The sequence below is a fragment of the Centropristis striata genome, chromosome 5 (assembly GCF_030273125.1).
Source record: "Centropristis striata isolate RG_2023a ecotype Rhode Island chromosome 5, C.striata_1.0, whole genome shotgun sequence".
Taxonomy (NCBI): domain Eukaryota; kingdom Metazoa; phylum Chordata; class Actinopteri; order Perciformes; family Serranidae; genus Centropristis; species Centropristis striata.
The window spans coordinates 22,710,793-22,725,522 of NC_081521.1; the positions used below are offsets into that span (position 1 = coordinate 22,710,793).

Here is a 14,730-nt window from a genome sequence, read left to right on the forward strand (position 1 = left end):
AAAAGAGATGTATCAAATAACTGTCATGATTTTGTTTAGACATAAAAACAATCAAACTGTAAAGCCCCTACGAGTGAGATTCTCAACATGCATAACTCAGGCATGCCATAAACTATTCTTCAAACTTAAATAAATATCTAATTGGTTTTGAGTTGTGGTGTGATACAACTTCATAAGCTGTACAGGAGACTCAATATTTTATGGCTCAACTTTGCCATCTGCTGGAGAAAACATGTATGGCTCTTGACAAGGACAGGATCTCCAATAAATGCCTGTAAGTAACATATAAGCACATTCTTTACATTTATTATGTTAATGATTTCTTTAGCTAATGGTTTGGGTCCACACTGAAAATCAAGTATTGTAAATAAATTGAGAGCTGCAGCTTGCTCAGCTGATAGTTCTTGGGCCGGATTCACAAAAGTGTTCTTAAGATAAAACTTAAGAAAATTCTTAGGAAAAAAAAAAAAATGCTCCTAGGAATGTTCTTAAATGCTATCCACCACTTTTTTCTTAAGAATTGTCGTACATCTTAGGAACTTCTTAGTTTTCTCATTTAGGACGTTCTTAGATTTTTAACTTAAGATCCCTCGCCAGAAAAACAATTGTGGGCCTAGGGAGCCTATAATGTCTAAATAAGACATGATCAGGGAGTGTAAGAGGATCCATTCTGTCTCTCAGAGGCCTGGTGGTGGATTTTGCTCCCTAGCTGCCACCCAAAGACCTTCCTTTTAAAAGTAATAATAGTAAGAACATGGTTTCAGTAACTTGGCCTACTTAAATAATATGTTCATAGTGATTAATTTAGTAGTAGCCTATCAATTACAACAACTGCCTCCGTGATTTACTAAGAGTACATTGTAGTGTAATCTAGGAATAAACCTACATGACACACCGACTGAAAGGCCATTTCAATTCTATGTCAACTGCCAAAATAATAATAATAATAATAATCATTTCTTAACAAATAAGTCCAGGGCTAAACTAAATATCAAAGAAATCAATTAAATGTCATACAAATTTGTTTAAGTAAATACATATCAAGACTTATCTTTTCACTGTAGCTGTTTTAAGACTGGTGAGGGCTTCTCTTAAAGTTGTGAAAAAATATGAGAAGAAATCTAAGAACTTTGTTTTCAAGAATCTCATTTGTTCTCAAGTTCTATCTTAGTAAAAAAAAACTTAAGAAGAAAGAAAAGATAAGAATTTCTTCATGAATACCAAATCTTCTGAAAATTTGTCTTAAGAGCAAAGTTAAGAAACAAGTGGCACTTAAGAAGCATTTTTTTCCTTAAGAATGTGAATCCGGCCCCAGGTTCTTATATGAGCTCACGCTGCCCTCTAGTGTTTGAAATGTTTCCTTTTCAGAGACACAGCACACGTCAAGAATCGGTTTACTGGAGTTAAACTGAAAGATATCAACATCTCACAGAGTAACCCATATGATAAAATACTGTACAGTCATCTATAAAATCACAAGTTATAAATCTGATACTGGCACAGAATATAGTCCCCCCAAAATGAATTGTAAGGGTGTTTTGTTCATTGTCATTTTGGAAAACATTATAATCACTGTTCTATTTTGTAAAATATGTCCAATATTGTGTATGGATGGAATGGAAACAAACCATCTTAAATCCTTCAAGTTAATCCATTTATCACATGTCCATCTAACGTCTTGACTCTGTACAGCTCTGGGTAAACCTGCCTCTAATCTCCCTTCAGTCTGCACATACTGAAACCTTATTTACAAATGTCTAAATCTTTCTTTCTGATGACAACAAGTCACGTCTTGCCTTTGGTCGTTTCAAACAACCCATATTCCAAAAAAAGTTGGGAAAAACGTTTAAGTCTGAAACACAAATGGAACCGATTTGCTAATCCCTTTTGATAAATATTCTATGAAAACTGTAAAAATACAATATATTTTATGTTCAAACTGATAAAAGTTTGTGATTTTGATGCATTCTGTTTGTATTTACATTTCACATTGCATCCCAACTTTTTTTGGAATTAGAGGTTGTATTTAATATGAATGCTTTCAGACGTTAAAGATCAATATGTCGAAATGACGAATGAACAGCTATTAAATATAACTACTTTCCATGTCAATTAAACGGAGAAATCAATACAAATAGTGCATTTACATAAAGCAGACATGTAACAACACATCAAACTTCCTCACAGGACTGCGGTCTCACTCTGGCTCATATCAGGTGTTCATGGAAAATGTTTCATTTTCAGCGTGACGTATTTAGAGGCAGAGGCATCAAGAATCAGATGGAGTGGGGTAATCCACTTTCTTCACACCAGCTGCTGCCTCCACCTTGACGTATTTACGCAGGTATCGAATGGCTGACAGAGCACTTACATTCGCCAGCAGAACTGTGTGAGAAAACATTTAAAAAGTGAGTCATCATGTTACTCACGAAACTGTAACCAAACATTTATTTCATCTATTTATACAGCATTCACTTTTTCCTGAGGTTTGTTTTTATTTCAGTTCTTTGTTGATGTGAAGTGTTACTGGGAGAAGTGGTTGAATAAGTACTCAGATCCTTTCCTAAAGTAGTACTGGGCAGATTAATAGTGCAGAGCTACATCATTTCATATGAGCATATACAGTCATGGAAAAAATGAAAAAATCATTATCAATCATTAAAAAAAATGAAAAAAGTCAATCATTAATAATCAAAATCATTATCAAGAAAACCATGGCAAATGGCTAGATACCAGCTCTTAAATTAAACTCTTATGAGCTATTTTTATTGTTATTATTGTATTTTATTGTATTGTATTTGTCCAAACAAATGTACATTTAGTTGTACCAGGCATTAAAATGAACAAAAAATTGAAGAAAAAGGGTGGTCAAATAATTTTTTCCATGACTGTAGTATGATTTTATGTCAAAAGTAACCGTTACATTTATTTGACAATTATTGGTAAAAAGTAAAAAATGACAATGCAACATTTGCAGGCTGTATTATTTAGGTACAATATTACTACATATTAAAACACGTACCAGCCTTCCAGGTATCTCCAACTTGTGGGTTTGCAGTCTTCAGCACCCACGAAGCAAATGCAATACAAACCAGACACATGTCTGACTGTCTGAGAGGCAGGAAGGAGGCATCCAACCCTGCAAAGAGAGTAACAAAGTATTGTGCAAAACATCTTGAATCATTAAATGTGCCACTTGAAATAGCAATAACCATCCAAAGAGGAGTCCAGTGAGAGGTCAATGGTATTATAATTGGTACTAACACACCAACAGCTGAGCAGAAGCCCCCAGTAATATGTTGGGACTTCCTGTTCTGTCACACTGTGGCCCGGGCAAATCCCAGCTCCTGCACAGATTACTGCTATGCAAACGTACAAGGCTGCATGATGCTACTGATACTTGAAATTATGACTTGAGTGGCTTTAAAGATAATCCTCACCGCCAACTGCTGAACATAAGTGCTATATTAGTAGCTTGTAGGTTATTAACTTAATTACAGTGAGGTATTTTCATATACATTAAGTGTCTTCAAGTTTTTCTTCACAGCCAAACATAAAGTCCAGAGCTCCACTGGGAGCTTAGAGAGGGCGCTCATTGAGGAAAGTCAAGTTATCACGTACAGCCACTCCTCTGGGTTTTCACTACGTGACTGCAGTCCAGTCAGTGTCCTCTGACAGCTGAGGTAAGAGAGTCCGCCCGTCCTGACAGACGATGCCAGGACCGCAACAGCTGACTGAGTGGTGACATGTCATACATTACAACAGTCCATGTGTGAGGAAAACACAAAGAGCATAACTGAAAGTGACTGAATACAAAATTTGCAATATGCACTGTAAAATAAATTACTGGAGAAAAAATTGGTTTGCTAGAACTGTCTGAAAAACATTTACACATCTGATATTCTTTCACTTATAACTACATTACACAGACTTTTTGGTTCTCGTCAATCTTGATCTCTGCAAAGTGCAAATGTGTGCAAATGATGAGTATAGAAATCTCTCTGAAATCTGACTATCCTTGTAAAATCTGATGCTTTTGGGTTTTCCTCATCTCACCCAGTGCATGCTGGGATTGGCATCATGAGGATTTGTATGTCTAATGAACACATGAATGCATTTTGTGTGTTTTTCAACTCTTGTTTTGGTTTTGTTTAACTTACAAGTTAGAAGTAATTGTATCGTATTGCAGAGGGTTACAAGAAATCCTATTTTTGCCTGTAGCTACCCTTCTTCTTTGATAATCCACTTGTACTCAGTTGACATACATAGATTTTTGGTTAGACAGTGATTGTATTAGGATGGGTGGGGAGTATTCTATTTAATTAAGCCAACATCTGTGTATTCTTGTCAGTTAAGTATGAATATTGTTGGTTAAATAACTTTCTTTGAACTACAAATTACATGGCTGACTGTTTGAATGTTTACCCTGCTGTGAATGTATGAATGTTTGTTTACTTTATGTGAAAATAAAGAAAAATAAATTGGTTCCATCAGGCTTTTTCAGTAAAATCATGACAAATTTCTGTTTTAATGTTTACCAAATAGAAACATCTCCATTTGAATTCACAGCTACCATGGCTGAGTCTCATCATTGATGCAGTTTGCTCTCAATGTAAAGTGTGTTTTATTGTACAAACACACTACCAGCCCTGATTTGTGATTGAAAGGTTTTCAGAATTGACCGGGATCTGAATCGAGTGTCACCAAACCACTCAAAATTGATGCTGTATGAAGATATTTTAACTGCATTGAATAACTTAATTTAATGACTGTAATGTGTAAGTTAAAGCCTAATTTGTGTCTATAATGGCACATAAGTCTGTCAGTTTTTATTCGATATTCGAACATGGGTTGGAATGAGGGGTGAAAAGTTCGTATTGACGTTTCTTTTTAGATTTGTTCAAACTTGATTATTCTAAAAAGTGACAGCACTAATGGCACATCATTGTGTTCATTGTGTGAAAAGGGACTTACTTGGATTTGAGACCGGCGTCTGCAGGTCCTCGTATCTGAAAGGCTGCTGTGCTAGTTGTGTGGCGATCCTGTCCTGCAGGCTGTAGAGAAGTGGATCAGGAACCATCACGTCTTGATTTCCCAGAGCATTAATTGAATGAACGGCCCTTCCCAATCTGCCAATTTGCTTCTCTGGTCCACGAGATAGAGGGTTTGAGAGAACCTGCTTCTGTGCCGTAGATCCAGTCAAACCAATATTCCTGAAGGAGAGTGTGTTTTTCCAAAAGAAATTCTGTTTGAGGTCGCCATCTGTGAAGAAATTCTCATATACATCTTTAGAAAAATTAGAAGTGCTTGATGTACGGCTGAACCTGGTCACCACCTTCACAGGGCTGTGACTATCCTCTTCATCAGATTCTGCCGAAGAATCATCAGAAGATGAAGAGGATGCAAAGAATTGCTCATAAGCCTCAGGGAACTGTATATTTCTGTTAGCTGAGCGAGAGCAGGAAAAGATAGGAACCCTCTCGTCTTTGGTCTGATCTTCTGCTTCAATGAGAGGGGCGAAGAAGCTTTCTGTATCGAACTCTGAGAAGAAATGATGATACGTTTCAGGGACAGAATTTCCCTCAGTGTAGCAGCTGTTTATGTTCTCTGTGGCTGATTGGCTGGAAATTGATTGCTTTGTACCCAACAGAAACTGAAATATATCTGTGAGAGAGATTTTGTAGCTTGAAAGTGAAGTGTCCACCTCTTTGTCTTGCTTAGGCATGTGTCCATCAGTGAAATACTCTACTTTCTGTATTTCCCCTTCATCTAAGGTTTGTAAAGTTTGGTTTTTCCTCTTGTAGTGAAAAGACTCAGATGCCAGGGCAGGCAGATTATGCACGCTTATATTTTTAGAAATCTTTTTGAGGCACGTTTGAGCACCTACAGGGAGGACCGGTTGAGCAATATCACTCACAGATGTCAACATCATCTTCTCAGGGTAAGCACCAGCCCCTAGACTCTCCCACATAACGCCATTTGATTCGACTGCTGTAACAGAACCAGAACTTGATTCTGCAGATTTAGGATCACCGGACCACTCTTCATCGGTATGTTCAGGCTTAGATTCATCCAGTTGAGTAAAAATCCCTGAATCCGTCAAAGCTAACATGTCAGCCTCCTCAATTTCCGGTAAAGGTGGTAGGGAGTTGGTTGGAGCAGCTTCGCTAATCATTCGTAAACCCAGAATATCATTTATTGTCAGCTTCTCCATCTCACTCCAAAAAGAAGACATCGCGAATACTGAAGGTTTTTTATCTGGTGACTTTGCAGGTTGGCGTTCTGCTTTAGATACTGCAGTCATGTCTTCTTCTTTGACCACTAAGTTACATTTTGAATATTTTGTGCCATTTGATCCAGACTGGCCTTTGGATTCAGATGTGCCATCTCCCTCCGCATGCTTTGCCAGTAATAGCGACATTTTTTCTCTTGGATCTCCAGGGTCTTTTCCACTGACGGATAAATAAGAATTTTCTAAAATGTCTGTGATATTTTCATTTGACAGCGACATGATGGACTCTGTGTCCAGAGTGCAGCAGGATGATACTGAAAGACTTGTTAGTAAGTCATCAGACATGGATGATTTAGTTTCTCTCTGACTTTTGCCTGTTAGATCAGTTTCGCCAGCTACAAAAGGATTCCCACTTTTTAAAGACATTATTTGTGATGCTGCCAATTGAGTTCTCTCATCTGTTGTGTTTTTCTCTGACAATACGTCAAATTTGGATAATGTGGGAAGCACCGGTGGATGTTCTGTTTGCTGTGCTGTAACATTTATATCTGAACAGGGGGGGCAGTGTTTATCAGGCAGTGCATTGCTGCTATCTGATGTTAACTTAGCACAGCCCACTTGACCTGAAATCTCCTCCAAGGCTCCAGCATGGAATTGCTCGGGTTTTGTGTCGTGCACGTCAGAACTGCCTGCAGACAGAGGAAAGTGAGTCTCTTCCAGCGTAGATCTATATCGGTCTGTGTCTTGACTGTCAATTTCCAGCTGTTGTTGGGGCTCAGCCTCTTTTTGACACAGTGTGTGGTTGTCTCTGCCAGAATTTCCAGCCTCTACAGCCAGGACTGACTTAGCAGCAGATAGTTTGTCATGTTGGCTGACTTCCACTGCAGGATCATTTGACTCTGCACTTGATAATTTACCTACTGATTTGACCTCTGCTGTACAAAACTCAGCATTTTGCTCATTTTTACAATTGATAGAATGATTTGCTTTGTCACACTGTTGGTGAGTCTCTGTGTGAGTGTCCTTTCCTCCAAAGTTTGCCATTTGCATGGCTGGGTCTGATTTACCAGCTACACCCTCAGTAATTGAAACTGGCAACCCAGTTGATTCTTCTTCATGTAATTTGACGTACGGCTGTAAAGCTGTTGACACATTGCCAGTATTGTTTGGGGCTGACATTACAACACTGTCATCAGTTTGACTAAGTGGGGCTACTGACATACCATTTGTTGGATTATTTTTAACTGAGCCTGCTGCCTTTCTGATTATGCTCTCTGGTAAATATTGGTATTGACTGTCACATGGAGGACCGTAGTTAAGGAGATCGGTTACTTTGATCCCTTGAGCAGATATCTTCACTGGGAGATTGCTGGTGAGTGAATATGCAGCTAAAGAGGACAAACCATTATTTTGTGGTTCCTTTAAACAAGATAAATGAATATCCTCAGATAAACACAGACCCATTCCTCCTCTCCATGCAGACCATTCTTCCTCTGAGTCACTCTGCTTCACTAAAACCTGCCTCTCACATCCGTGCACACTCTCAGCTGGCTCAACACTGAGTCGTCTCTTCTTCCTTCTCTTTCTTTTGATGGAGGCAGATGGAGATGATTCTTGGCTCGTTGTTTTGTTCGTGCACATTGCCTCTGACTGTAAAACATCCGGGATTTGGTCTTCCTTCCTGTTAATGTGTGTCACCACTCCTTGATTACTTGACGAATCTGTGCTGCACTTTTTAACGAGAGTTGACTGATCTTCCAACAGATCTTCCTGCTTAACGTCATCGAGAGGTTTGCTCATTTCCACCTTTTTAGCTTTGTTAGTGTAACGTGTTGTTTCTGAACACACAACCCCCTCCGGTGCGTCATGAGACTGATTCAGCTGCATTGACTCATTTACTCTGGTTTCTGTGCAGGTTTCCTCTCTGATGAATAACGTTGTTTCAGGGTAAGCTGCTTTGTTAGTCCTGAGCACTAGGTTACAGGCTGCAGGTTCAGGGGAAATGTTGGAACCAGGCACGTCTTTTTTCATTGTGTTTATGTTGCTGATGGTGTCGACAGGCTCTGTGGTCTCCTTGCCAACTGCTGTTTCACCGCTGGCAGGCAGAGAGTTTAACTTGGGGATGTTTTTTGGCAAAGAACTGCTGCTGGCTTGTTGCCCATCACTACACCGCTCCTTCTCCTGTATTGCCTCTCTGTTTTTTCCATCTCTCAATTGGCTTGGCTCAGCAAGCCTCTCGGCCTCTGTACGATTTTTCAGCCTTTCAAAGAATATATTGACTGACTGCAGGTGTATGTCTTCCTCACTGCCCGAGAGCACGCTCTCCATTCCACCGCCGGCGTGTTTGCTGAGGTAATGCTCCACAGGAGAGTCCTCGCGGTGTGGGGGCCCGTCGATCGGGCAGTCAGCCTCTGAAAAGCCTGCTGTTAGGTCGACTTCCTGAGCTCTCTTCGCAAGAATGGACCCTGTGTCATCAATGTCACTCATCCCCGAGTCATCCACACCTGCTAATGTCGGAGGAAGCAGGTTACACTCCTCGCACTCCGCAAAGAAGCAATCCCAGTCACCGTCACTGATATTCACACTGTATTCAAGTTCCTCCATTTTAGAATTTAAGGGCTCAATATAACCTGCAAAAATCAATCAAAAGAAAAAAGAATCACTGCCAAAGACTGGGAAATTCTTTTCAGAATAAATGCCAAGGAAACATATTGCAAGCATGAATACCAGAAACCTGAAGATTCCACAAAATAACTAAATCAACAGACTAATAAAGATAGATATAAATATAAATACAGAATATAAATACAAGGAAATGAGGAAATAAGGCCATTCATCCACAAAAAACAAGCATTCTGATTTAAATTATACACAATTTTGTGTCAAAATTAAAGAATATATAAATAACAAATAATATGCAAGAACTTGTTAGAATATTTATAGATCTATACTATTGTCTAGGCATATAGCCAACAGGATGTATACATTTTCTCCCTTCTTCTAGCTGATAGCATATGTATGTGTGCATCCATGCAGGTTTCCTACCTGTCCTGCACCAGTGGGCAACCTGGTCTACACGAGGTGAAGGTCTAAGAAGTCTGGAGTCTCAGCAGCACCATGTTGTGTATCCTCTGGCGGGCCCCGTGATTTGATAAATATAGAGTGGTGCTTCTGATCACGTAATAGACACAACGTTCTTACAGCAGTCATCTCCAACAGAGGCATAACGTTTCAGAACTTTAAATAGACTCTCCATGAGCAAACGGCTTAACTGTAACACAGTATTTTAGTTTAGTTACTATTGTTTGATTTGGTCCATATATCTGAAATGTGGTTTTAGTGATATTTGTTTGGTTTAGACCTTTTTTCTTTATTTGAATCCATTTTTGAGTTATTGACGAAGAGCCATAGATTGTATAAAAATGATGTTACTTGTTGGTTTTGAAGCCTTGCGTTTGGTGATTTGGCCATTGTGATCGTGTTTTATGGCCATTGCTTGTTTTCCAGACCTTGCGTGTGTTTAATGGATCAGGAGCCTTAATGGTGCTAAGTCATCAGCTGGAGCTGGTGTTAGATAGCACGGGGCAGTTGTTAGTCAAAATTAACTTCTTAGAGTGTCTTTTAGTGTGAATACTGAACAAGAACAACAGTTTTAGGCAAACAAATTGTTAGTTGACCTTTATGAATACAAAGCACACTATTAAATGGTAAAACTTCTAAGATGAAAACACAGTGCACTATGGTAGTGACTTGACAATCATAAGGCAGCCCCGAGCTTAAAACGTACCCTGATTTATCATCAATTTTACTCTAAATGAGACCAAAATTTACAAGAGGAAGATCATGCTAAATTGAAGAACACTATAAATAGTGACTGAGACCATATAGTCATTCGGAAAATGTTTACGGAGGTAATAAATAAAGTGAGAAATAGGGTCATTTTCTCAAACTTTTCATACAATCAGACTGCTTTTTGCAACTACTGGAGTCGCCCCCTGCTGGCCATTAGAAAGAATGCAATTTTAAGGCACTTCTGCACTAGCTTCAGGTTTCAGACACTAAGGAGACCACTTTTAAAGAGCTCAAAAAACAGAAATACCTCCAGCAGCGTCCCTGGCAGCATCCAGCAGTCAGGCCCTCAGCAGATATGGGGGTCATGTGAAATGTGTGTCAGTCAGCTGATCCCTCACAGCTGCGATGTCATGGGGCAACTGTGAATCTGAATGTTTCCAGAGGCTCCAGGAGAGCCATGACGATCGCCGGATGAGTCTGGAGCTGCATCACATGGGACTTGTGTGACCTAAACCAAAATGGCAAAAAAAACAGACCTAAAAATGTTTACCTAATTAAACAAAACAAATTTCATGGCCCATTTCAGGACCAACTTTCATAATGAATTTATATGTTGTGAATTATGGCTTTATCAATAGTTAAATCCCCTTTCAGTCGAATGTGTTTTCTTATTGTTACTTTACTTTGATATTGGAGCCTCACTGCCCAGAAAGATATATGGAGTTTGACACTAAAGGGCTGCTTTCACATTCATCTGCTGAAGGGGGAAAGGTTCTCTGGTCTCATCTCAAATTTCCAACATGACCTGTTAAGAGTTTAACACGTGCACATACAAGCAATATTTTATGACATCACCAGTAGTTTATAGTAAACTATCTGGTATGCAGCTGTAAATATCAGTATGTCATAATCAAAGCTTTCTTACACAGTATTAAGACGCCAAATCTCTGAATGTTTAGTTGTTAATTAATGTGGTCCATTTGAGAAGTCTTTCTGATTAATTAAAGGGTTAAATAAAAAGACAAAGCAAGCTATGCCAGAGGATACACACCTCTCAAATGAACAACTTGGCAACACCAATGTTTTCTTATGTCCTCTTTTCTTTTCTTTTTTTAAACTGATTTATGAGGTGTTGATGATTGATTTACTAACCAAGCTATTTGTTTAACCTCTAAAAGCCTTTTTAAAATATGTATTATTAGAAAGCAGCAACCAAAGGTCAAATGTTTAACAGACTTTAACAGATCAAATGTCCTTTTAGTTGCTTTTTTGATGCATGAACCTCTATATTGAAAGGTTTCAGGTTTTTTAACTGAGCATTCTTGCAAGTTCTGACTTCTTATCTTGCTACAATTGCAACCTTCTTTCCCTCTCCTGCATCCGCTCTGCATTGGATAGTTGAAATCTTCAATGGATCTATGTTCCTGATGTGTACATTTACTTTGTTATCACAATTCAACTTTAAATTTAACAAAAGAACATTCTGGCGAGGCACTTCAACTCTTAGGTAGATGAAATTATAGCACAGATGTCAGGCTAAAACCAGGGCTTATTTTCTACTTGCATGTGAAATCTACCATTAGCGAGGATGGCTTATCTGAGGAGGGCTTGAGCCTTTGTTTACAGCTATCAGTAAGACTTAGTCAGGACAATGTGATTACGGGACCATCCTTGCTGTCAAAATGTCACTAACAGTGAAAGATACTGAGATAACCTATCAGTCCTGATCTCATTATAAACTGTTAAACTGTACTTAACAGATGCCTAATGTGCCTTAATTGCAGTTGAATGAATTGATTAACGATTATGGGGTCCCACTGGTAACTTAGAAGAGAAAAAAACACTCACAATAAATTCTACTGTTTGCTATCAGATCCATTTTGTGAATTAACTATATGGTGAGTTTGGTCATTTTTTTCACAATAAAAGTCTCTGTTTTGCAGCATTTTAAGTTATAAATATCACAGCATGTAAATTATGACATTTTTTGCATTTGTAAGGACACACATCACCCAGATTTACCTTCACATTGTTACTCTACCGTCAGAATTTGCATCCCACACTTTCACAGGCTGTTACTACAGCCTTTATTTGCCTAATTTTCATCACTATAGATATTTATGAGAAAACAGACCCTCTAATTAGCCAAACCACAGCCTGGGCTGTGTGCCCAAGAGGGCCCTCTCAATTCATCAGCTGTGATAAAGGGAGACAAGCCAGGGCTTGTGTGGCTACTGCACCTGGGGCAGCAGGCCGTTTTGACACGGGTGGGATTTTGTTTCCATCAACAGGATTAGGCTCTTATGAGTCAGTTCTTGGAGTTAAGATCGGAATCTGTTTGGGCTGTTTCACAGCGGCTAAAGCGACAGAATTTCACCCTAATTGTTTACCATGTCAGCCCCGGCAATTCAGCGTCAATTAAACAAAGCCCAGTAAACAGACGCATTCAGCACCAGCTCAGTGACATGAAGTTTAAACAGAGGGGAGTTTGTGTTTGGTCCCGTTACCAAGCATCCTTAGTTGGTGGCATCTTATGTCTCAAACAGGGGTGCAAAGTCTTAATTATAGCAAAGTAAAGGGTAGAACAACAACAGAAAACAGTAGACAAAGATTCCTATTTTGGATCTTTGGGGAGTGTTTAAAAAGCGCACAGGCTGTTTAGCAATTTACAAATGCCACACAGGTTGATGTTGGCTCCTTATAGGAGGGCTGAACTGCTAAGAGTTAGAATAGAGTTTAAACAATGTGAGACAATGAGAGGAAAGGAGTTGTATTACACCACATCAAGGTATACAAGAATGAACTAATGATTACAAACTGGACTGAGTTTAAAAATATAATCACTCTCCAGCTTAGCAGTCATTGTTTGAGAAGTGGAGCTAAAACGATTGTGACGCAGCTTCTGTAAGTTCTCTCTTTCAGTGGAAATGTGTAGCATTGTCAGAGGATAAATTAAGACACACGGAAGAAGGAAACTGCTCATCACATGAAAATGATCTGTTATCACTTGTATTAACTTAATTTGCCTTCTTTGAACATGATAAATAAGTTCATGCACATGTCTGCTATTTACATTTTTCTATCCAATGCCATGACTTTAATATATATGCAAGTTTGTTCTCTTGCTTTGATTCTATATTCAAACTGAACCTTGCACCTTTGCTCTTATTATCATTTATCAGAAATAACAACAGCCCCCCTAATGCTTTGCAATCTGATAATGAGATGGGTGATCAATGACCTCTACTTGGAGATTATAAGACAAATACTAAAACCCAGAGGATCAATTTTGTTGTTCTCTTTAAGACATCACTTTAATCAAACCTGTATCAGTGTCAGAATTGCAACAATGAGGGAATTAACTGATTAGTTGATGACAGAAAAAGTGAGAATGTTTCATACTTGATAATAAACTGAATAGCTTTAGATATTTGGTCTATTGGCCACATAAAAAATCATTTGAAGACTTCACCTTGGTCTCTGGGAAATTATATTAATTAATACTTTTAACTAGGCTACTTTTTGACATATTATTGACCAAACGATTAATCAAAAAATAAATAATAATAATAATATTAATAATAATAATGGACAAATTAATCAGTGAAAATAGCCGTGCATAATAAAGAATTTATGAATAAATTCAGTTTATAAAGATGATAAAGATAAAGATGCAAAAACGCACTTTCCATGCAGACTCCTGATTACTTCTGCACGGGTAAAAGTCTTCTTAAATGGGATAATCGACTGTTGCAAAATACCGGGAACTAGTCTGGTCCCACATTCAAGCTTGTCGAACCTGTGGCCCGCTGGTTTATCCTCACCTCAGCAGCGCCTGCAGGCCCCGGATTATGCGTCCTGACAATAGCGAGATTTGATCAGGCGCACTAACAAAACGTTTTTGTCCTCACCTCAAATATCACCGACAACACAGCAGTATCAGTGCTCGAGAGGTTTGGGGGTCATGTCAAAATCCGCCGAGTCGTCTCTGCAGAATTTAGACTGCACCTCCAGGCTACTGTACCGACACTGCGGTCTGTTTTTAATGGAAAGAACACAGGCGGGTTCATTTTACCTGAGCACTGACACAGGCCTCGGAGACTCTGAGTCAGAGTTGGCTGCAAGGCTGTTCGAAACTCCTATTTTGCATTACATTTGACAAAAAAACAGCAAACGAATGAGACAAATATGTGCTTATGGTCGCTGCTGTCTTGAAATATAAAAAAATAACATTAAAATAAGTAAACTTACGGAGTTGTCACTGTGCTTGTCAAAGTGGGACGACCTCGGTAACTTAGATGCATCGGGAGTGCAGTGTTTAATTTTAACCACAAGATGGCGACCACCGCCAACCAAACCGAGCTCTACTGGTGTCTTTTAAGGGTATCTGAGCTCAAGTCCTGATGAAATGATTCAGGTCATTCGCTTTAGTAATGGCAGTGGAAGAAAAAGTACTCAGATATTTACCTGAGTAAAAGAAGTAACACCACAGTGTAAAAACTACGAAAGTTGGCTGTTAGTATAAAAATACACTGAAAGTACCCATTTCAGGATCATTTATATGATATAATTGTATCATAATTGTAGATTCATTCATGTGTTCCATCACATACTGAAGCCCGTATGGGTCTATTTTTTTCTATTCTAGCAGAGAATGAAATCTCTCTAATCCCATGTAATGTCATAAGCGGTAATGTAATGCAATG

The 14,730-nt window shown here is 38.7% G+C and overlaps 1 protein-coding gene across 2 annotated transcripts; it reads right to left on the bottom strand.

Moving 5' to 3' along the window:
- Window positions 1-453: 453 nt before the first annotated feature.
- LOC131971074 (PPARGC1 and ESRR induced regulator, muscle 1) lies at window positions 454-14,321 on the bottom strand. 2 transcript variants are annotated; one of them, XM_059332371.1, is made up of 6 exons: window positions 14,276-14,321; window positions 13,936-14,060; window positions 10,332-10,532; window positions 4,975-5,213; window positions 3,023-3,139; window positions 454-2,385 (listed from the first exon to the last, which is right to left on the bottom strand). In XM_059332371.1, exons 3-6 carry the CDS (start codon window positions 10,388-10,390, stop codon window positions 2,270-2,272), a joined length of 531 nt encoding a protein of 176 aa, XP_059188354.1. In that variant the 5' UTR covers window positions 10,391-10,532; window positions 13,936-14,060; window positions 14,276-14,321; the 3' UTR covers window positions 454-2,269. The 2 variants fall into 2 exon arrangements, with proteins under 2 accessions (XP_059188354.1, XP_059188353.1); XM_059332370.1 differs by lacking the exons at window positions 10,332-10,532; window positions 13,936-14,060; window positions 14,276-14,321 and having other exon boundaries at window positions 456-2,385; window positions 4,975-8,115.
- Between the last annotated feature and the right edge of the window lie 409 nt (window positions 14,322-14,730).

Bases quoted from the DNA above. Each gene is read 5' to 3' on its own strand.
- LOC131971074 (XM_059332370.1), bottom strand. From the start codon at position 8,032: ATGAGCAAACCTCTCGATGACGTTAAGCAGGAAGATCTGTTGGAAGAT. The intron at 3,140-4,974 runs GTAAGTCCCTTT...CTCTCTTTGCAG, and splicing joins GACGCCGGTCTCAAATCCAA to GGTTGGATGCCTCCTTCCTG. The intron at 2,386-3,022 runs GTACGTGTTTTA...TTTCTCACACAG, and splicing joins TGGAGATACCTGGAAGGCTG to TTCTGCTGGCGAATGTAAGT.